Source organism: Varanus komodoensis, unplaced genomic scaffold, assembly GCF_004798865.1.
Source record: "Varanus komodoensis strain SLA01 unplaced genomic scaffold, ASM479886v1 scaffold8, whole genome shotgun sequence".
Classification (NCBI taxonomy): domain Eukaryota; kingdom Metazoa; phylum Chordata; class Lepidosauria; order Squamata; family Varanidae; genus Varanus; species Varanus komodoensis.
This window is the reverse complement of record NW_025336481.1, coordinates 8,275,942-8,300,535: the sequence shown is the minus strand read 5'-3', so window position 1 is coordinate 8,300,535 and position 24,594 is coordinate 8,275,942. Positions and strand designations below refer to the sequence as shown.

Sequence of the window (24,594 nt, the reverse complement as noted above, 5' to 3'; positions counted from 1 at the left end):
GAATGTAACTATTTACTAATTGGTGGGTATATTTACATGTGGACTTTCTCAGACTGGAAATGTAAACATGATCTCCAAGGAAGGGAAGAGGTCACAGGATTAAGTTTGGGAAACAATGGCCATTCCAGAGGGATGCGATGGCTTTGTATGGCTTTGAACGTCCTGATGGATGTCAGCCCAGACTTTCAGGGAGACAAGCTTCTCCTTTTTCATGTCAAAAACAAAAGATATTGGGGTGGCTGGCAACACCATCCTGACTTCATTGAACATAGGGAAGCTTGAACAAGATGCTGTCTCATGCCTGCTTGTTCAGGTGTTCAAAAATGGTAAATATGGCAAGGAGTGGGGGTCACAGAGTCCTGATTGTCCCTTCCATTTGCAGATTCCCCATGCGGAGAGGAAGGACTCCAGAAGAAACGCAACCCTGTGCAAGGGAATGCATTTGCAAAGCTCTTTACTGTGAGGAGTCTGAAGGATGGTGGTCTTGGGCCATCGTGCCCATGGACCGCTGGCTGCATTCCAGACTATGCAGAAATATATTTCAGTGATGTTGGGAGTGATGGGATAGGGCACGATTCTGAGATGCAGAAGGGAGCAGAGGTGCTTTTCTTAAGGCCAGGTGCTTCACAGAGCTTCCTTGGAAACATAGAAACAGAGCGAATCGGAAGGGGCCTCCTGGGCCATCTAGTCTGACCCCCGGCTCCAGCCGACTCCGCTCACAACATGCCCACCATGTGCATGTCCAGACTATCTTTGAACACCCTCACTGCTGGGACCTCAACTACCTCTCATGGAAGCCCATTCCACACCCTCAGGGTCCTGACTGTCAGGAAGTGCTTCCTGGCATCTAAATGGAACCTTGGTTCCCTGAGCTTTGCTCCATTGGAGTGCATCCTGCCTTCCTCTGCAGGGGAGAACAGGTCTCTACCAATCTCCATGTGACATCCCCTCACATACCTTTATGTCGCCAACAGATCCCCTCTGTGTCTCCTCTTCTCCAGGCTGAAGAGACCCAGTTCCCTCCATCTCGCCCCATACCCCATCCTCTGCAAACTGGCCACCAACCTTGTGGCCCTGCGCTGCACTAACCTGGCTATATCCTTCCTGTAATGAAGGGCCCAAAACTGAGCACAGTACTCCAGTTGCGGGCGCACCAGAGTCGTATAGAGTGGTAGTAATACCTCTCTGGATCTAGAAGCCACACTTCTGGAATGATCAGGATGAACAGCCAGAGGAAGGGGTCTCTGAGTTTGAGGAATTCTTGCCTTCAGAAAGACCCTCCCAGGGGACAGGGCCCTGGCATATTCATAAGGAGACTTCCTGGAGGGAAACACTAGATTGGATTCAACAAAGCGCTCTGTTCAACAAAACACTCTGTGCATGCTCAGAGAGCAGCTCCAGGTGATTTGTACTTGGAAGCAATATAGAGCAAGGAAAACAGTCTATGGCTTTTGGTTGCTTCAACAAAGAACTTCACAATGTTCATGCCACATGCAATCAGAAATCCTCCCATAAATACTATTTTTAAAATATGCTAAGTCTTAGAAGTTTCTCAGTAGTATCTGAAACTTGGGTGGAAGATGTGCAATTGGGAATCACATCTTCATAGCAATTACTTTAACTGAAACTCAGCCCTTTAAACTCTTTAGCTACTGGACTGAGATACCTTATGAATTATCTCTGCATTTCTGTACACACCGTTTTCTAATGAGACAATTAGCCTTAACTAATGAGCCCGTACACAGGTGGCGATGCCGTTACTCTTCCCTACATTTCCAGCCACTCCATGCGAGGCTGTGAAGAAGAAAGTGCTCGAAAAGCTCTGGAACAAACAAGACTGTGTTGGCATTGGAGATGCAAGATTAAACCAATGCTTCAAAAATAAGAGGACAGTCATAATTTCCCTGCAGCTTTTTGTTCTTCCACTCTAAACCTCTAGCCTAGTTACTGCTGAGTAATAACACAAACATCAGCAAAGTGGCACTGGAGAAAGAATTTGGAGTTTCCATGGGAAATAATACTGTAATGACACTCATCCATTCCTACAGCCAGTCCTGCACACCAGATTCTGATGTGTTGTCACATTGTGACGCATGGGGTAGAAAAGAACACAGTATTAAATTCCCATGTTTGATTTCAGAGAAATTTATGTTGTTCCCAAAAATGGACTCCAAGGGGCAAATTGGTGCTCTTTTTACCCAGAGTTCATTCTGATTCATTGACTACATCTGTGCAGCAAGATAAGCCAAGGAGGTTTATGAGACCACATGGTCTGCATGGCTTTCTGTGACATCTGAACCCAGTGCTAGAGATTCAGTGTGGGTTGCTTTTCACCATCAAGCCACCCTGACAACCCATGGCTTGTAGTCCGGTTGTTACGCTATTCAGACACAGCACTCTTAATTAGCTTGAAATGGCTACAGAGCCAGTTGGCAAAAGCAGCAAAAGAAGAAGAAAAAGCCAGTGCTGCTTTTCCTGTTTTGACAAGTGCCCCATCCAGACTTACTCACCAGTGACCACCCATCCACTGATGCCAAATTTGCACTGTAGAAGGACCGTCAGTCATTCGCCATCTTTTCATTTTTAGTTTTCCGCTGCCTCAAAATTGCACAGACTGAGTCATATTTCCTAAATTGCTGTTGGTCTTTCATAATAGTGCATATTTGCTCCGTGCTATTGGTAGTCTTGTCTAGTCCATTTCAAGGGTTCTTCAAAAAGTTTCCTTAGTTTTTTTAACGTGGATTGACAAGAACCCACTGCGGCATGTCCTCCAGGGTGGCTTAAGGTTCATTGTGAACCAGGCCATTGATTGAATCCACACTGTGGACTTAATGATTAGAATTGATGGGGGGCAAACTGTCCTTCCCCATTATTTATTTTATTTTACCCTAGCTTACTGCTTGATTATGAATTCATTATAAATTAGGGTGAAAGTTCTCCAAATATTCTTTGGATTTCTGTTCCTGTGCATCACAGATACACACCACGGGAATGTGGTGTGTGTAATATTGGGTTCTTTTCCATGCACCACAATGTAATACATCACAGTGCCTTCTTCTCTGAGTGGCTGTGATCACCTCAGGTTTCTTTACAGCAATCAACAGATGAACACGACAAAGATGGTGGTGCCTGGAAGTTTATCTATGCAAAAAGTCCACGCACAGAAAATAGAGCATTACTGGTAATCAGTCTCAGTTCTAATTGCACATATCTTACAAGCTGAGTCAATAATTAAAAATCTACTCGATATGACTTAGGAGCAAATTGCTACTTTTGATAGCTTTGCCTGCTAGTGTCTCTGATGAACCCCTGGGAAATTGCTATATATCCCTACAAGACATCAAGTGCTCTTTCTGTTCTTGGCCAGATCCAATCTCACAGCCTAAGAAACCTCAAAGGACTGGTGTGGTTATGACATGGAAGGGACCAGCTGCAACCTCAGGACTGGATATAAATGGAGGAAGAACTGGATATAAAAGGGATAAATAAATGGGTTTAATAGGCATCCCCTTCCCAAGGGGATTAGTGAGGATGGATTAGTGAGGATGCTTGTTAGAGATCTGTAGCCTTATTCACAGCATCCTCACTAAAATATATGTTGTGTTCAGAACATTATGCTGAAGGATTGCTTTCTGAATACCCTGGCACAGCAGAAAGATGAGCAAGTGGATCCGAGAGCAAATCAAGTCAGTACTTCCCCTAGAAGCAAAAATGACAAAATTGAAGCTTTGGGTGAATCATGAGAAGACTAGAGAAAGTGAAAGGTAGAAGAAGAAAAGGAGGACCAAATATGCAGCAGATTGGCTCCATTAAGGAAGCCACCACCTTGAATTTACAAGAGCTGAGCAGGGCTGTGAAGGCCGGAACATTTTGGAGCATTCTCATTCAGGGGGTCACCACGAGAGAGAAACATCTTGACAGCACAAAACCGCAACAGAATTCACTGGGGGGGTGGACTGGCAGTTGAAGTGGTGTAGACTTGAGCTGAGCTATTTCTGTAGACTGGAGTGAGAATTCCATTTTTGTGTGGAGGCTCTCAGAAACCACATCCCAATAAGTTCTTCCCTAAGTTCTTCCTGCCAGTAACTCAGCCTTAGGAAAGGCATTTCAACTTTTATCATGGGAGAAAACTGCGCGAAAGTTGGGAAATCCCAAGCAATGGATGGAAGGAAATGAGGGTGGGATCAGGGGAAGTGGGTGTGGCCAACTGGAAAATGCAAGAGGGTGAGATTAGGGCTCCAGTTTTCCCATACCTGGTGTAAATAGGTAAGACTAGCAGTGATTGCAATGAATACAAGAAAGGTGTGCAACGAACTTGGAGTGACAATAAGCCAGCCATTCAACCTTGAAGTCACTGAACAGGTTTGCACAACACAATAAGCCATGATCTTTACCATTGTGTGGTGTGCTGTGTTGTCTGAACCCTGTTGAGATATTTCAGAGAATTACCTTTTGCCTTTAGAAACCACGAATGGAAACAATGGTCAGTTCTATGGTGTCTCCATATCATGATGGCTTGTTTTGTCATACAATACAAACGCAGAAAATGCAACCCAGTGTGGTACAAAGGCCAGAACCAGAGAGTTGCTTGGCAAGAGGCTAGTGAAGGAGCGCCACTGGCCATTGCCATTTTGAGCAGTTGTCAGAGCTGTCCCCACCCTGCCTGCCTCCTTTGGTGCAAGACTGGGCAATCAGCTGGGCAGAGCTGCCAAAAAGAGCACCACCGCTCCACTGATGCCCCTCTGCCCCTTCTCATGCACAAGCACGAGGGGCAAGAATGAGCTGGGCATTGGTGCCCAGTTGGGGACAGCGTCAGTTGGCTGATTCTCTCATCCACCCGCTTCCCCACTCCCAGTTGCCAGAGGAACATCCTCAAACTGCTGCCTACTCCGTGAATGATGGTTTGGGGACACCTCTCAGGGAAATGAGAGCGAGGAAGGGGAGCATGTGCCAGCTCTCTCTCTCTCTCTCATCATGGCCTCTTTCAAGGAAGGTGCTCAGGTAGGTGCCATGTTGGAGGGTGTGAGTGAAGGAATCAGCTGATGGGTGCTGTCCCCAACTGGGAACCATTGCCCAGCGGGTGCCCTTCCTGTGCACTTCTGCAGGGCTTCTCTCAGGCACACATGTGGGGAGCAGCAGGGGGCTCAGCGGTGTGGCACTGCCCCGTTCCACAGCAGTGCCCAGCTGATTCGCCCCCGTTGGCTGAGCAGCAGCTCCCCCTGCAGGAGGAGACCAGCAGCCTTGTTCTGGCCGTCATGCTTCAGGGCATAAGGCCTGATCGTGCAGCAGAGATGGCTTGACAGCCACAGCAAGCCAAACTGAAATTGCAGTCACAGCTATCAAAGAGAGGAGCCACAATGCTTTTCATGGCATCTCCAGGGATGCCACCTGGAGGCCTCAGGTGGAGGGAGGAGAGTGTTACCACCATGCACCTGATTGTCTGTCAGGCACAACAGGGTAAAAAACGGTGAACCACAGTAACCCTGCAAAGTTGCTGGATGCTATTTTGTCTCCCCATACTATTGGCGGAAATGTTATTTCTTCTCTTCAGTGTGTAAAAGCAGAGCTGGAAATGGGTGTATTTAAATGTTGCTCACATCTTTTATAGAAGGTCAGCATACACGATCCACATGGCGCACCACAGCCATGTGAAATTCTGGCACATGTTGGCTCCCTGCTTTCTCTCCTCTGAAGGATTTCTAATAGGAAGACTTTGTCACAGAGTGGGCTGGGGAAATAATTTCTAATATTCGTACAATTCTTCCTTCCTCTTCTGGTCCCTTAGGTCCTTGAAAAGCTTGCACATACTTTGCTGTCTGGAAAAGAAATTAAATTTAAAACTCATTATGAGAAGTGGGTGGTTAATATGAAAATCCTAACCTAGATTTATCAGTCTGAGGCCCTCCTTTATGAAACCTTATTACACTGCTATGGATTAAACTATCCCCCAAGCCTCCAAAACACCAAGTGAGAGTTACCAACTGCATTTATGAACTGTTTCCTGCGAATAAATCTTTATCAACTTAAGGCTACAAGAGCCTTGCTCGTTGTCTCTGAGAAACTCACAAGCAGGGCAAAAAGATGTCCGTGTGATTTTTTGGGTTTTCCTTCAGCCCTTGCTAATGAAAGCTATTGCTCTAAAGGTAGAGGTTCCGCTTATTTCTCATGATGCCACCCGTGGATCAAGCTTGAAATTAGCCTATTCATTTGTCCAAACTGTTGTTAAGTGCTACTTAAGCTAACGGCTGCCTCCACATCTGGTGATGGATTCCTGTCTTTTTGTGTTCGCACTTGTCTTGAATCTACTCACATTCCATTTCATGGATGATCCCAAGTTCCAGTGTTTTGAAAGAAGGGGTAATATCTGTCCATGCACCATCTCTATCATCTACATATCACCAGGGTACTCCCTCTTCCATGTCAGCAGAGGCTGGCTGCTGGTCCTCATACTCAGACCCTGAATGTGGCTGCTAGTCCTTGGCAGCTCAGTAGTTGCAGAGAAGGTAAGTTTAGATTAGGTTAGATTAAAGACTGAGAAAAAATGAAAGCATTAAGGCAAACTGGGGGTCGGCTGACTTGGTTGTCTTATAAATTGCAAAAAAAAAAAAAAGTGCGAGCACTCAGTGCAGTATTTCGTCATATCCAAGGTCATTTTCCCGATCAGCATTCCGTGGGGACAAGGATCGTCACAGGTGAGTTAACACTGCATTAGCGAGGCTCTAAGAGCACCTGGATGGGTTGCCTATATGGGCAATGGTACCAGGAGTACAGGATGTGCAACAGGAAGAGAAGCCACTAGAAAGATGACAGTTTTGGAGATATCCCCATCATGAAGATGACTTGTGGATAAGCATGTGGATCAGGCAGGTCCCCACGTCTCCTGTATGGACAGCTAAAGCTGCATTGTTTGTCCAGCTGGCTCATCCAGGCAAGACGTGGGCAAAATGTAGACCAGATTTCTTGGCTGATCTGGAATCATGATTCTCGCCACATTGGCTATGTTAGGAATGCGCAGCCCCAACGTCCCCCATAGCAGCCATTTTTTGAGGGTGAATACAATGCATTCCCATAATTCCAATGCCTGCCCATTCAAAAAAGTTGCCCTCCCGCAGCCACACATGCACACACACACACACACACACCATTTTAATTGGAGATGCTAGAACCTGACCAAGGCACTGTGGGTTTCAAGTGAAGTCTTGCCACCTTTTCTCTCAGGATCTGGGTTTATGTGGGAATTGGACTCTGGGCTACTCATACCTGGCATGGGAGTCATGTCCCTAGACCAATAAGCTTCTAGACCACCATGCTTCTTTTTGATCTGATTTTTTGGCAGAAGCAGGACAGAAAAATGCTGGAACACTGGCTTCATTTGCATATTCCAGGCCCAGCTTCTTCCGCCTAGTACAATGCAGAATTTGGGTTTAGTTCAAAATCTGAGTCTGGATGGGGTGAGCGCTGTCAGAATCCCTCCCTCCAAGCGTCCATGGGCCTCCTCTTGTGCTTGGCCTAGTTTTCCGAAGAGAACCAGGTTGTAAGGTGCCCACCTGGAAGGGAGCCCCCTGGCCGCCATCTGGAGTACAGGAAGGTTCTGCTTGCACATTGCCTGGCAGCCAACTTTCTCCCTGCTCACTGATGCTGGCCAGTTTCCCGTCAGGCACTCAGACTCCGGGCTGCTGCAGAGGCAAACCAAGAGAATTTTTCCCCCCACAAGAAAGATTTGTCACACATTTCTAAATCTTAGCAACTGTTTCCAGAGAGAAAGACATTCCAGCTGCCCATTTTTCACTGAACTGTTTAAGGAATCCAAGCAATTCTCTCAGAAGCGGTACTACTGTGTTACATGCCACAGTGAGAAATCCCCCAGCAAAGTGCTTCATGATACCCACTCCTGGGTTCCAAAACAAAGGTTTCTGATATGAAAAAGAGAGGTTGAAGAAACTTAAAAATGGAAAGCTATCCTCGTTATCAGATCAGAATTGTAAACTGTCCTTCTCCCCCTCACTTCTCCCCTACAAGCTGGGATTGCAAGATAAATATCTGTTGTTGAGCCAAAGTTCTATAAAGGTCATTGACATAGAAGCTCCATCACGGAGACTATGGTGAGATCCCATTTTGGATAAATTCACAATTTTTCTTCCTAACAAGATGATAGTATCGAAGCTTGAGTTTACCAGAGTGCTGGGTTAGAGATGAAAGGCTATTGTGTTCTCAAAGGCACATTCTGTAGCTTTCTGTGCAATGCACAAAGCCCCGGGAGTCAGGTAGTTTGATGAAAGTGCTTCTTCTTTTATAGGCTTCTAAATACAGATACAAGTACAGTTTCCTGTGAAAAGCTAATGCAAGCTTTAAGGGCTCCCCATCTCCACCCCTCCTTTCTTTGTGGCAAATCCAACTGAAGAAGTAGGAAAACCCAACTTTAGAGATTACAGATATTTCTATTTTCTGCACATTGCTGTTATTTATCATTGGTACAATGTCAATTTGCATTGCAGTTTTCAAACAAGAGATTAGTTCTCTTCGACAGGCTGGAAATTCAGCACAGGGTAACAATGGGAAAGTGGGAGAGAAGTAGAATCTAAGATGAACAGCAGAAAAATGTGCCCTTATTTCAGCTAGATGTATCAGTTGACAGAGCTTGGGAGCAGCATTATGCATGTAGACAGAAAAACGTCCTACAATTCCCAGCATTCCCCAGCTTGCTGTGTTGTGATTTGTAGAACTTCTTTCTGTCCAAATGTGGTAAGACAGTACAGCACCAACCCAAACTAGGTCAGCCTTACCCAACCAAGTTCTCTCCAGAAGTTCTGAACTACAACTTCAAGTGGAATAGTTGAACTTCAATTGCTGTTTAGAATATACTTGTTCATCAGAACTATGGCAGTGGCTAGAAATGTATGACCAAATCCTCCAGTTCCACTTTGAGCAGAATTTACTCACGTTGCACTGGAATGTGCACTGACTTGCAGACCATGCATCTCCAACCATGCCAAGTGATTTGCGGTCCCCATCCCCAAATCCTTTTGACAATATGAATATATTTGAAAAATGTGCCAAAAGTTATGTACTTTTGAACAATGCACGCAAATATGTGTTCATCAATGAAGAAGCATGGGCATAGTGTAAAGATGTAGACAGCTCATCCTTTCATTTAGAAAAGTATGCACAAGTTTTCATGAGAAATGGGGAAAAAGAGTTTGCAATCTGATATGGAGCAGAGTCAAAATACACTTTGAGGGGGAACAATTTCTGTGAGCTTAAGCGTTTCTCCTTGACACATTCCTAGGTGGGGCTGATGAAATGTGTGGGCCAAATAGATACCTCTGTAAAACTTTCAAGCAGAATATGAAGGTGCCATTGTTTTCCCGTAACTTACTCAGCTGGTCCTGAAGGTAGCACGTGGACACTGGGACAAAAAACGAAACCCACCCTTGCTGGCCTACATAAGGTCCACTCCATTCCACAGCTACAGTATTCTGATTTAGTTAACACAGCAGACACAAAAACAAAAAGATCAGTTGAAATGGCAATTATTTGAGGAAAGTCAAGCTTTTCTGTAGAAATGTAATGGGACCAGGTTAGGTCAGGGTGGTTATTAAGATAGCCAATTTCATTTCAGAGGTTAGGGTTAGCATAGCTTATCTGGGCATCATCCGGGCTGTGATGTTTGCATGGAAATCTCACTTTTTCAGCTTAGGTTCAGAAAAATAACACCTTGACTTCTGCAACCTGGTGCCCTGTAGGTATTCTGAACTACAAGTCATCAGTATTCCTGACATCTGTGGGGCACCAGGCTGGGGAAGACTAGGGTTAGAGTTAGAGATGATTGCACCAATAGGAGCTTTTTAACCAGGGCTGGGGAGTGAAGAGGAGAAACCTTCCTTGCTCTAGGCATCCCTACCCTATACTGTCATCTCCCCCCAAAAATAAATAGCATTGTGTCCCTCTCACCCTGGTAATTTCTTAATGAAATATTTAAGACTAAGTTGCCCTTCACTTTTCCATTCATCAATTGCTGCTATTTTTCAAATGTTCCTCACTCACCCCATCTCTAAAATTTCCATTTTGTCTTATAAGCATGGCTAAGGAAAAGGAGAAAAACATTACTGACATTTGGTGACCTCTAATCTAATTAAACTGTCAACAGATGCATGTGTGTGACTGGCAAACAGGAACTTGCAAATCTGTCTCCAGTAGCTGAGTCACTTTGCTAATCAAGCTTCAAAAGGTAGATTCTCAGTGGGCCAGTCCAGAACAGAGATGGGAGGAAGTGGTCCAGCCATGAAGAGCTGCTAGTACCATATTAGCTATCATGAACAGCCATTATGGATATATCCCTACACCCAACATGTTCATATAATACCTCTTGAAACCTATTAGCAATAGACCATTTTGTATGGATGACTCTTTTCTCACTACTGGCTAGAGACCTTTTTATTCTAGATTCCCTTTTCATCCCTTTTGCTTTTGTAATAATCTCCACTCATTGACTCAGATTATAAAACAGATGTCCTCTCCAGAAAGTCTCCCAAACTGGTGTGAGGTTTTGGTTGCTCAGCCTTTTCTCTTTTCCTCCATAACCACCTACATTTCTTTCCATGTCCGTTGTTTTGCTGTTGGTTTGATCAGGGGTCCTAGGAAATGTACAGCCTTGTGCATCCCCTTTGACATTTTCTGAGATAAGCATTGTTACGAGCAAGAATTACACATGTCCACTGGATTCTGTCTTCTGTGTCAGAATCCACATGTCATGGGGACAAGCCATAACAGGACCTCCCACCTTGCCAAGGCAGTAGATTTCTATTTTCAATTTCTGAAGTCCTAGCCCTTTCCAAAGAACCATTGAAAGTGTAAGAGAAGGGGAGTGCAAACACACTGGCCTTTGCCATTTTTGAGCTGTGCACACTTAGTGCAACATAGCCACCAGGATGGTGACTGGATTGCTGGGAAAGCCATATGAGACAAAGCTGAAGGAACTCAGAGACTCTGAGACTCAGAGGGGATCTGTTGGCGACATATAGGTATGCGAGGGGGTGTCACACGGAGGTGGGTAGGGACCTGTTCTCCCCTGCAGAGGTGGGCAGGACGCGCTGCAAGGGAGCAAAGCTCAGGGAACCAAGGTTTAATTTGGATGCCAGGAAGTACTTGGGCTTCCACAGGAGGTGGTTGAGGCCCCATCGGTGAGGGTGTTCAAGGATAGGATAGACATGCACATGGTGGGCATGTCATGGGTGGAGCCGGCTGGAGCCGGGGGTCAGACAGATGGCCCAGGAAGCCCCTTCTGACTCACTCAGTTTCTATGTTTCTGTCTGATTGTTTGTACAGAGCCCGTTGGATGTACAATCAGGTGGAGCAGAAACACTCAGTGGGAATACTCCCAGTAGAGACCCAGCCCTTGTGGAAAGTTCAGCGTTCTTGCACCTCACACACTGGTCTTCTCTCCTGTGAAGAGCCTGCTCAATTCTAACAGCGCTTTCATTTCCATTCTCAGTATTCCGGTGAGGTCCCAGAAAATCGAGTGGAGGTCGTGGTGGCTAATTTGACAGTAATGGACCGAGATCAGCCTCACTCAGCCAACTGGAATGCTGTTTACCGAATCATCAGTGGAGACCCTTCTGGACATTTCACCATCAGGACTGACCCCATTACCAATGAAGGCTTGGTAACAGTTGTGAGGGTATGTAGCCCCTCCCATGCTTTCTGGGGAATTGGGCATCTAGTAGGCTTGGCTGAGAGTGTGTGGTTAAAGGACCCACATCAATCAGTTGTGTTGCCCAGGTAGGGTCCAAATATGCAATAACCCACCTAGAGAAATTATTTATTTCTTCCCCCACCATGTTTTTTAAAAAACAGACTTCTAAAATGTGTGACATGGGAGCTTCCATTAGAAGAATGATGTCTTCCCTTTAGGATAGGAAAAATGTTGGATTTACCGAGCAACAGAGTAATGCTCTCACCTAACCCGTGCTGTACACTCATGGTTCCTTCTGACTTATGGGAGATTTTCCAAGGTCAATGTCACCCGGTGGGATGACAACAAAATAACCCCACTTAAGGGTTGTGTGGGGGCTTTTATTGAACCACTTGTCATTGTGTTCTCTAAACACAACTGAACTAACAAGCCATGTGTTGTTAATCATAGGCAACTCTTGAAGAGAACCCATGGTTTGTTGTTGGGTTGCAAACTTTAGGTTGTTCACCAAGGTTTGCTATCATCACTGAATACAGACAACATGATAATCTATTATTCAACAGCTACCCATGGTTGGATGAGAGCTTATATTCAGGCCTTGAGCATGGGCTATTGTGTTGTCTGAACCGAGTTGTATTTATCATGTTCACCAAGCCCTGAACATGTCCTCCTTTGGGATACTGTGACTGAGCAGAACAGAATGGTTCAAGGTCCTATGTACAGATCCTTGTTTGACATCTTGCCTGTTCTATTACAATGTAAGTTGACGTCTAGAGGAGAAAATTCTTCTATCATGAGGACTAGCCTAAGGATGAAAATATTATTTAACTAAAAGAAATACCCATGAAAATAAATGAAAAGCTTACAAATGACCATCTTCTTAGGCTCACAGATTTCTCTGTGGGACATTAGGGATGTACTTTGGATGTAGACTAATCCTTCCTCCTGAACCAAACTGAGCTGATTCAGAAAGATTCAGAAGGTGCCTTAATCAAAGTAAGGCTTCTTTGAAACAGAATGATTCCAAATCTGGGGTTTAGAAAGACAAGGACTCTGTGCTTCCAAGTATTGTGAGTTTCTTCCCAAGTTCTCTGCATAAGGAAAACACCATGGGAAGAATGGAGAGGGAGAAGGGAAAAGAGGGTATAGCTTCATAACAAGCAACTCCAGCTTCTAACCACAGAGGATGGTTTCACCAGACTCTCCAGTCCCAGAACGTCAGAGGTGCTTGTTGAAGCACTATATCACAGCTCTTTCCTAATTCTGTTTACCTGGCTATGGGGTCCCGGAAGGTCAAGCATTTGAGACTTGCTACTTTATGCTTCATATCCATCACCCGCGCTATTCTATGCTTGGATAGGATGGGTAGATTCAAATGACTTTCTGTAAATCCAACCTGTAGATTTTTCAGTAAACCGTTCTGTCCATCACTTGGATTCCACAGATGTTTGGATCCTTTTTATGCCTTCCAGAATTGTACACAAATTTAGTCATACCAACATATTTTTAACATTAAAAAAAGAAAACAGCAACTCAAAATGTACATTTGCACCCATAAGCCAAAGCAGGAAACTGTGGGTTTAGGGGGAATCTGTGTATTTGTATAACTGTGCATCTTCCAACATAAGCATGTAACTTTGGGAAACTGAGAAAAATCTGTTTCCATCAATGAGTGGGTGACAGAACATATGGCAACTGACAATCCATAAGTCCCAAGCAGAATAGATTTAACCAAATGTGAACATGGCTGCCTCTGCTGCATTCTCTGGACTTGGTAAAAATCGAGTTGAAAACAAACAAAAAAAGAAGCTTTCAACTGCTTTTCATGTATCATTTTTTAAAGGACACCTCTATGGCCTATATTATTTTCATAAAAATTGCCAGATGGCGCACTGGCATATGCTGTAGGAGAAGTGACCAAACCACACACAACCATGGGTGGAGATAACAGGAGGTGAATTGCTCCTACCTCCAAATCTGAGCAGCCCTTTCCCTTTTTAAAAAATTGCACCTAGCTTTATGAAATGGTCCACCTCTAAGTTATATCCCACTTTCATAACAATTGCCTACAAAAACATAATGGGATAAGTTCATCCTAGGTTGAAACCCCCAAATCTATAATGGCTACTCTTGCACAAATTTCCTTGCATCTGTTAATCTGAAAATTGGCAGGCATGATCCCATCAGAAGGGACCACTAGCCCTGCAAATTTAATCCAATTTGACAGAGAAACAACTTTCCTTTTTTAACAAAAATAAAAACAAAATATAAGAATGTGTAACCTCATCTAAAGCTTAGCAGGACCTTCTCCTTTCTAAGAGATTGTTGTCCCTGCAGATGTCTTCCATTTAAAACAAACAGGACAAAATGTTATAGCTGGATCTGATTTCCAATGGTAGCCAATGGGAAGCATTACAATTTAGATTTCAAATTCAGTTCCAGGTCAAAGTGGGCGGCCTCCCAATTTGTTGTTGTTGTAACATGCTGTCAAGTTATCTCCAGCTTAGGGTGATCCTTTGAGGAAAATCCTCCGAAATGCTTGTCCTTGACAGCCCTGCTCAGCTCTTTTAAGCACAACGCTGTGTCTTCCTTGATGGAGTCCATCCATCTCGTATTTGGTCTTCCTTCCTTCATCTTTTCCTTGCCTTCTCCAGTGAGTCTTGCCTTCTCATTATGTGCCCAAGGTACAGCAGCCTCAGTTTTGCCATGTTTGCTCCTAGGGCAAGTTCTAGCTTGATTTGCTTCAGGACCCACTTAGTTTGTCTTTCTGTCAGTCCAGGATATTTGCAAAACTTTCTTCCATGTTTCAAATGCATTCCCTTTCTTCTTGTCAGCTTTCTTCACTGTCCAGCTTTCACGCCCTCGTGCAGTGAGACCTCTGTATTGCTCTAAGACAAATTGGGCTGTTTGCTAAACTGCTGAGTCAGGATCCAAACAATGCTGTGATTGGTGCAAGGCCCTGATAGACATCAAATCCACATAGGCAATTGGCTTGGTAATTGGTCTAAAACATTGTTTTGGTTTGGAAGACATTTCTGATAGTCCAGTTACTTCTTTGAAACCCCTCCTAAAAATGAGGATGAGTCTAACCCCAATAATTCTTTTGCTGACTGTCTTACCCTATGCCAGGACTGGGCAACTTGTGGCCATCCATATGTTTTGTCCTACAACTCCCATCAGCCCTAAGTAGGATAATCAACCCTGGGAATTGTAGGCTAGCACATCTGGAGTGTCAGCTATTGTCCACTCTATGATATGCTGTCTATGTAGAGAAAGTTATACTTCATACAGTAGGACTCACCTCCCTGTGATTGTCCATAAGATTGTGGCCTTAGCTTAAAATTCTGAGCATGCTTAAATAAAGGAAAATTTGCTCAGGATAACAATAAGTAAAAAGGTAGACATCTAAAGCATAGCCTCTCATTCAGAGTTTGTGTAAGGCTAAAACTGATACACACCCAAGAAGTTTAAAAGTACTATATTTAAACAATTTAAAAGTACTATATTTTAAAAGTTTTAAAGTACTATATTTAGAATATAGTACTATCAGGACATGGAATGGGCTTCCAAGGGAGGTGCTTGAGGCCCCATCAGTGAGAGTGTTCAAGGAAAGATTGGAAAACCACATGTTACAGAGCCAGGTAGAGCTGGGGGCAAACTAGATGGCTCAGGAGACCACTTCTAACTCATTTCTCCCTGCACTTCTGTTTTCTATGTCTCTAAAAGTTTTAAAGTACTAAATTTTTAAGCAAGAATTTAAAAACTATAACGATGATTTATCTTGTTGCACTGAAATGGTGGATGAAAAAAAATATACCTCTGGTTCAAGGGCTATTTTTTCTAACCAGGATGACAAAACCATTTAACTTGTTTTTCTGGATCAGCCGTGAACAACAGAGAAATTTCACCCATCCTATAAAATTCCTTTCCAACCCAAACTGTTTACTCATCTTGCAAAAGTGAGAGTGTCATGACAGCAGTTTCAAGGCAACAGTGGGAAGAAGAAGGGATTTCTACGTCCATTCATCTGACACAAACACATCTCCGCATAATAAGCCATCCGTTATTCAACATTTTCTGCCAGAAAATCAGGACATAAACCGACACTGAGCTTGACTTCAGTAGCTGTGTAACCACTGGCAATAACAATGCAAAGAAACACATGATATATCAGATCATGTCACATCGAACTCAAATTTTGAAATGGCATAGAATTTCTCCCACAGATAACCTCATCTGATCTGTCTGTTTACTACTAGTTTCACAGTCTTATTGATTCTGCAAAAAAGGAGGGAGTGAGAAGAAGAAAAGACTTCGGGTTTTTGGAAACCCTCTTCAGCAGGAAGGCATTGCCTCCTTCCTGCACACCAAAATTTCCCCCAATAGGATGTCGTTTTCACTTGCACAACACAAAGTTTGACTTTTTGAAATGACTTTGCCTTGCAAGGCCAGCCCAAGTCATTTTGCCTTTTGGAAGCAAATCCTGTCTCCCACCCACCCACTTCCCCCAAGTCAAAGTGCATCACATACAAGATGAACCAATTTATTTAGGCTCCTGAGGCCAAAAGTCCCACAAATACTCTCCTCCTCTCTGGCAGTAAAACACAACAGCAGGAAATTAAAGGAATTAAACTGCTGTCCTTTCATTCTTCCTCCTCCTTACCTGGCGGCCTCCTCCTCCTCCTGCTCTTCTTTCACTACCACCACAACTATTACAATTTTGCTGCCCCCTCTCCAAAGGTATCAAGGGTTGGAGAAGTGACATTTTTAATGTGAATTGAACTAGTACTCAGCTCTGATCTCAGCTGCCACCCGGCATTTTAAAATCCCCCCCAAATGCGATGTCTGGCATTGACGTGTTGGGCATTGCACTGAAGTGATCAACTCTGCCTGCAGAAAAATTCTGCTTTCGGCAATGGTGGAGGAGTGGGCTGCAGAAGCCAAATTTCTGCAGGGGAGGGAGCTGCAGGGCAAGCCCAGAAGGGCAGCTGGGCACTGGCTCTGTTGAGGTTGCCTGGTAGTGCTGCCCCACTGGAAATTTTTCATGGTGGTGCAGGCTGGATAGTGATGCCTGCAGGTCTAGTATTTTTAATAGGAGCTGAGCTCTGCACCACACCTGCTGCCTGCTTTTCTTGGTGTTGGCGCCGGTGGGCTCTTCGCAGCTGCCCTGGTGCCCGGCATGTTTCCGTTCCCCTGAAAATCAGCTGCTGGAGGCAGCCAGCTGGGTGTCCCCCCACTGAGCGCTGGCACGGTGACAAACTGGTGTGTGGCATGGTGGTTTGAGTGTGAGACTGGGGAGCCCAGAGGTCCGAGTTTGCGTCTCCGCCTGGCCCTGAAGCGCACTGGGTGGCTTTGGGCCAGGAACAGACTCTCAGCCCAGCCAGCCTCACGGGGTGGTTGTTCTGAGGATCAAATGGAGCTTTATAACCTACCTTTGGGTTCCTCACAAGAGGAGAAGAAATGGTATATCAATGCAATGAACTGATGGTGCTGTTGCTGCTGTTCGGTCCAGGTTAGGTTGAAAGATGAGGCACCATGGGAAGAAAAGGAAGGAGCCTTGAAGTGGCCCCGCCAACAGAGGAGGGACGCAGGTCACATAAACCCCCACGGAGGTGTGATGTGTGATGTTTCTCTCAAAATAACAGTAGCAATTTCTAAAGGTGCATCTCTAAATACAAACTGATGCGTGAATGTCCCATGCAAATCTGCGCTGCCTTTGGTCTTCCGTTTGGTTTCCTTTTATTTTGGCGATGGGCGGGTGGGCACTGGAACAGTAGCCCTCCCCAGACTGGTGCATCCTGCCTTGATCGACTTCTCGATTGATTGACAAGCAGGGGTGAGGGTTGACGTGTCACCCGAAACTGCAACACTGGCTGGCAGCAATGGCCCAGGGTTTCAAGCAAGAGTTTTTCCAGCCTTACTGGGAGATGCTGAAGCTTGTGCTTGGGGGATTTTGCATGCAGAACAGATGCTGTACCATTAAACGACGCCCCTTCCCAGCTCTGTGGCTGATCACTAGTTGGTTTGCTTTCTAACAGGGCAGTAACTCTTCAGCATCAAAAGATTAAGCAAAGCTCTCATTCCTGTCCAGCCATGTCCCCCCTTTGATCCATGCTTGCAGATCTTACCTTTGTAATGCTTTCCTGTGAGGCAGGGGTTGGGCATTAAGTATGTTTGCGTGTTTGCATGCATTTTTTCTGGGTTCATCTGAACTCTTCGCAAGAACAAGGGAGAAGCCAGATTCTCCAAAACATTCCTAAATTTGAACAGCCCATTAAAAATCTTTTGAATCAAGGAACACTTCGGAAGCTCATTGGCATCCTCACGAAAAATGTGATGCAGCACTTTTAACCAGCTTTCAGCATAAGCACCTCTGCCATCCAAAACTCATGTGCCGAGAGGCACATATGATGTATAATTTCAATTTTGTTTTCTGTCTCAACAAAAGCTATTTCCTTGGTGGCATGGGATACTTATCTCCCTCACAAGCCTTGTAAACAGAGCACAAAAGAGAGGGGAGTCTTGCTTCTCATTCAATATGTTCTGAGCAAAGTCTCCAAACCAAGCGATAGATACCCTGTGGCAGCTGGTTCACTAAAATGTTATTATGAACCCTGCATGGATTATAGAAATGAATTTGAAATGGAGACGCTCTCCATTATGGTTTGTCTGATGCCTGACATGACAATAAGATAGTTTGTTCCTTATAGTAAAAGATGCCCTTAGAACAAAACACATTATTACCATTATTATCATTATTACTATTAAAATGCAGCCGTGGCTTGAATTTTTTGCATTATGGGCTCATTTTAAGAGATTGTAAGTATCCTTGCAAAATTCAAAGCCACTAGGAAGACTCTGTCTACACAATTGGAGTCACAATGAAATAATATGTAATAAAAGTGGAGGCACATCTGTGTCACAACCAGAATAAAGTGTCATTGACTCATAATACACAGTCCACACAATGTTCTAGTTGTTCAAAGCTATTCTGTGCATTACATGGAATGGAGTGGCAGACCAAGGCAATAAGACCCTGGGCATACAATGCCAGCCTGCAGTGGGATTTAAATATTTTCCGATGCTCCCCATGCAGAAACAACTCATTCTGTACTACTGCTTAACAACTCCTAGCATAGCCCTTTCCGTCTAGTGTTAGCCTCTGACATGCAGGCAGCGGCTGGGTTCGCACATCATGACAAGCACCTCTGCAAGGCGTGTGGGTTTTTCACCTTGATGTGCTGGCAGACGATCAGCCTCATGGTGGTAGGTCTCTCCCCACTCTCACCATCTCCTTCCCTCCCAGTCCTCCAGGCAATATCCCAGGAGGCATCACAGGAAGGAATGGGACTCATCTCTTCCACAGCCATGACTGCAAGCTGAGTTTGGCTGTCAAGCAGTCCCTGCTGTGTTGACTGGGCTCAGCAGAGAAGACGGAGGTGCTGATCTGCACTCAACTCATCTCCCTTTCTCACTCCCACTTTCTCGCTTAGCCCCTTGCTTGGTCCCAACTCTCCCTACCCAGCAGCCACTCAAGCGCCTTTCTTGCAAGAGGCAGTGATGAAGGAGGAGGCAGCATTTCGCCCTCTCTTGCCCCTGCTTGCAAAACAGGCATCTCCCTCCCAGCTGCGACGAGCTGGGGCAAAAGAGGGAAGCTGTGGGGGAATCCACTGGGTAGCACAGCCCAAAACGGGGCACCGCTGCCCAGCTGATCCTCACCTGTGCGGGGGGGGGGGGTGGAATCAGCCAAGCAGCATTGCTCCTTTCCCAGGGATGTCCCACCCCTACCCCAAAGAAGATCTTCCAGACAGGAGGTGGGCCAAGGGGTGGGGGGGGATGCCTGCAAAAGTCGTGCAGAAGGATGGGAGCTGTCCATAGCGCTCTCTGACCAGCCCAGGGGGTTGTGCACTCCAGATTTGAGAGAACGAGCTGGCAAGTCCTGAGCTCAGCTCTCTCTCTGATCGAGGAGTAGCCTGGGAGAGCCTGAGATTGGTGGCCAGGGGGGTTGTAAGCATGGACCTCCAGAGCCCAGTGCTGATTACATGTTCTTTTCCTATCTTTTCAGCACCAGGTAGAGATTACCAAGCTCTACTAAAGGACATTCAGATAGTTTATACTGGGGCTTGTTAACTGCTAAATAGGTCTTAGGTTGTTGTCTTTCCCCTTCTTTGTTTAAGTTCTTGTAACCTGAGTATCTGTTTTAAATTTGGTTTTAATTTTTGTATAATAGCTTTGTATGATGCTTTTAACATGGTGCATTCTATATTGCCTTTTTGATGTCCTGTTGCAAATCACCAAGAGAGCCTTGAAGGATATAAAAATTACTATTATTAGTAATAGAAGTTATAAATTTGGTTTTAAGTTTAGTATTGTAAACTTTTTATGATGTTTCAATATGGTGTATTTTTATTGTATTTTAATGTGCTGTTGTGAATTGCCTAGTGTTGACTGTTGGGTGGTATAGATATTATTATTTTTATTTTATTATTTTATTTAATTTTTTATCCTTCTGTGATATCTTACTTTCAATAAATACCTTCTAACCATGCTTCCTTTTCTTCCTCCCTTCCTTCCCTCCCTCCCTCACTTCCTTCCCTCCCTCCCTCCCTCCTTCCTTCTTTTTCTTTTTTCTGGTGCATGACATGACTGGACCATTCTGGCCTCTTGAGATGTGAACTAATAAATATCAGGGACAGCTTGCTTAGTTTTCACTGGTTTGTTCAAATGTGACACTGGCAAGTTTTTATTAAGCCATATATTCAAAGCAAATAGCCTTTGTTCTCCTCTGAGCAGTGGAGATGTTGGATCAGGGAAAGATAGATAGACAGATCTGTGCGTGATTGCCTGCACACAAGTAGGGCACATTTGGATTCAAGTGTTCATATTTCAGAGACTGGAGAGGAGACAGAGGCGTATATTTCCGTCCTGCCCCTGCCACACCTGACCTCCACATGTCGACCAGGAAGGTCTGAAGGGAAGGTTTAACTGCGTAGGCTGAATGTGTTTCCAGTCCTCCACTTGAACAGGAACCCTGACGGTGCCGGGTGTCCAAGCTGACGGAGTGCTGTACTCAGGTGGCAGCTTCATTTCAGACCTTGGTCAGAGATGCAAGAGACAAAGGAAGGAGACGAGCATTCACGGCATCTTATGCATACCTTGGGATCCAAATGCCCCAATACAGCTTGATAGATAGAAGATAGATACTGTGAGATGGTGGGCATGAGGGGATGATGGATGGATGGATGGATGGATGGATGGATGGATGGATGGCAGACCAACAGACAGACAGATTTCTGAAAGTAAAGGGTGTTTCACCAGGCAATGTTGGGGAGCCATGCATCTCAGAAGGAGACAATTGCCAACCAGATTCCCTCAAAAGATTTGGAATCTTTTGCTTGGGTTTAACACTTGCTGCCAGAAAGAACATGCTTGAGTGTATGCATTCACACACACACGCGCACACACACACACGCCACTTAGAAAGTATAAAGTTTATTCAGAATAGAATATTGAGCAGGTACAAGCTTTTAAACTGAAGTTGTCTAGGCAGCAAACATGCCTATTGCATCCCGATCGTACTCTGTATTTCTGCAAGATAGTTTCCTTATCTTAGCCCTTATAGATAGAGAGATGCTAACAGACCAAGGTCCTTGTGTGGACTGGAAAGTCCACCTTCCAGGCTTGGCTGCCAGGTCTGTGCTCAGAGCCTGCCCTGCTATATTTTCTAAGTCCCTGGTCCTGATACTCTCTCTCTCCATCATTGCTTCTATGGAAATGGGAATGTCCCCTCTGTTTCCCAGATGTATGCTAATTGCTGGATGGGTGCTTGATTGCTCTTGATGACTGTACTTGTTGCTTGCTTACTAAGTGAGTCGGTCTATTTCCTATGGGTACAAAGGTGAGTTCTTTGGCTGCGTTTGCCGCTTGTTAATAATGGGGTAATTCTAAGGACAGCGATAGTCATCCTGGCAGGGACTTTTTGCCTAATTCCTTTGAGAGGATGCCTGACCTTTTCCACCCAAGCATTCCACCGTTCATTATTCACCATTCATCCTTATCTCATTCACGCTGGCTAGCCCAGGATAATAGGTCTCTGGCCACTGCTTATGCCAGCACGGCCCATGGCCAGCAACCCTGTCTTTGTGGCACCACCACCCAGCCTGGAAGCCTGTCTTCGTAGAACAAATGCTGGTATTATTTATATACCCAAAAGTTATGGGTTAAACCGAACACTGCGGGAAGCCACCAGGGGCTGCCAGGAATCCAGTGTAGTGCAGTCACCTTTATGGAATACAGATTAAAAGGTTCAGATTCTCAAAACTTGGAGGGAGGGAAATAAGCCACGAGAGGATGGAGAAAACAGGAGTAAAGATCAACGTAGTAGAGGTGTGTAGGGATGTGAAAGGAGCCCAGCTCCTTTGTGCTTGCTGGACTACTTTCCCGCATGCAGCCCTGGCCAGGAATTGAGCTGAGCAGAGACAAAGTCCACAAATGCTAGTGACTTTTTTTTTTGCAAAGTATGCAAAATACATTTTTTGTGCAAAGTACGCAAAGCCCACCAGTGATGCATGCAAACCAGATTCCTTGTATACTGCTGGAGGCATGCAGAACTCTGCATGACGTGAAGGAAGTGGATAGAGGGTCATTTTTCCTTCTCCCATTTATGCTAGATCTCGAATCATCCTATGGCAGATACAAGGAAGGGCTTCTTCACACAGCGCATACTTAAACTATGCACCTTGTTTCCAGAAGACGGGGAGGAGGCCATCCGTGGCCACTCGTCCTGATGTCTCTGGGCCAGCTGCAGTATCAAGGGCAGCTTGGCTGGGGGCACCATTATTGCTGGGGAGCTTGAGCACGAAGGGGTTGTTGTACTCGTATCCAGCCAGTGTGGTGCAGCAGTTTAGAGCTGAGACTCAAGAGATCTGAGTCAGGGTTGCTGCTCTTCTTGAGGTTCCAGAAGGAAAAGGAAATCCTCCGCCTGAAAAGGTGTATCCAGGTGGTACTGGAGCACCCACGTGAGCCTCACCATGCAGATGTGGCTTGGCATCGGTAGAAACTGCGCTGACACGCCCGCCAAGGCCTTTTGCGTCTTCATGGGGCACACGCGTCCCCAGAGCTGACTGGGAGGTGTGGCAGGGTTCTGCGTTTATGTCAAGCCATAATACAAGGGAAGCTGTTATTCTGTTATGAATGCAAACGAAAACACAAATTCAAGGCATAAATGTCCTGGGGAAAATACTGTTTCAAAATGATGCATGCTTAAATGAATCCCATGAGAAGAGGTTCAGAGGGGAGTGCATATTAATCAAGTGTGTCCAAGAACTGACAACACACTTCTAAAAGAACTGAAAGCACCAGAAATCTGTGAGTCAATTGTGGTCAGTGTTTTGGATATCAATCTTCACACACTCCTGTTATCTGTCAGATAACTTTGCCAGTTATTGAGACTTTAATTAACTGAGACTGTCATGCCACGGCAGTGCTTTACCTGCTTGCTCTCCCAGCACCAGGGGCACTGGCGAGTCTTCTCTGAGGAATTGTTCTCCTTGTGAAAGGGGTGCAAGAAAGAAGCAAGGCATGGGCAGTGAAGGAGGAACTGGTACCAAGCAGTGAAACAGAGCAATTATGGGGTCGTGCAGGTATGATACAACTCCACTTGCCCTTGTCAACATAGCCAATGGGGAGGAAAGAAAGATTGTCCAATCCAACTCTCTGCTCCCTGTCCCTAAGACAGACCCTCATGCAAACTATGCAGAGATTACAGCTAAATCCAGGCCTGACTAGCTGCAGAAATAGCTGCCCATGTAAGCCTGTAGGACTGCAGTGCGGTATTTCTGCTCAGCTTGCCAAATGCAGGATCAGACTTTCATGTTTCTGATGCTGATAAGTTGTCTTGCTAGCTACAGCTGATCAATGTGATTTGACTGCCTCACATGCAGGGATCTCCTCTATTTCTAAATCCATTTCCTTTCTCATCTAGGGAAGATGTGCTGAATTTTGCAAAATTGTGGCCGTTTAATCCAAAGTGGCCGGGGGGGGGGGGGATCCCAATTTAAAAAGTAGAGCCAAATTTCTGGACCAGATAGGTAAAGGGAAGCTTAAACCATCCTCTTCCAAAGTACCATGGTCCCAATCCAAAAAGGGGCCCATGCACTTACAGGAGAACAGGGAAAATAATCACACACAGTTCTACATTGTGTGATTCAAGGAACATTTGGCTTGGGCCTTAGTGGGAGACTCCATGCCTTGCATGGAGAAGTCCACAGTCCTCTCAGACATGTCCAGGTAGAACAGGGAAAATTCCTGCCTGAATCCTTGGTCTCACGTAGTATATTGGAGCATCCTGATTCCCAATGCTCTACATTACATTTGTGAGCCACCCAGAGAACCTTCAGCTTTTGGGGTGGCATAGAAAATGGATGGATGATGGATGGATGAACAAGCAAGCTAACATGTCTCTCCCACTGGACAGGACTTGGACACCTACTAGACACCCAGTACGGGCCTCCATGTCTGCATGCCCTGATCCTCCCCTTTGAAGAAGCCCAGCACTCTGCCATACAGGGGAAGTGGCATTGGCAGGTTTTCCAGGGTCAGAATGACTGGGAATCTGAAGAAGGGAACTTTGAAACCATGGAAATTGGATTTTTGGGACACCAAGCAGAGTTTTTGCCTGTTGAAGCACCCTCAAGATTGGTGCCCACACGTTCCCAGGATGACCAGGAAAGCAAGAATGTTTTGGAAGGGATGGGTAGAAGACGAGGAGGAAGAGCTGCTGCTGTGCCCAGCCCCTGACCCCATGATAAGACTTCAGGCAAGATGAGCTGTGTAGTTGGAGGTCTCGTGTGGGTCTTGCCAGCTGACTCTTCAACAGCATGTCCCACCCTGAGGGAGGAGCC

The 24,594-nt window shown here is 45.3% G+C and overlaps 1 protein-coding gene across 1 annotated transcript in view; it reads left to right on the top strand.

The window, feature by feature from the left end:
- The window catches only part of CDH4 (cadherin 4), an 859,900-nt gene that overhangs the window by 806,686 nt on the left and 28,620 nt on the right, over positions 1-24,594 (top strand). Inside the window, exon 9 of the mRNA XM_044455739.1 lies at positions 11,492-11,677. Within this exon, the coding sequence (XP_044311674.1) occupies positions 11,492-11,677 (186 nt within the window). The remainder of the gene's footprint in view (positions 1-11,491; positions 11,678-24,594) is intronic.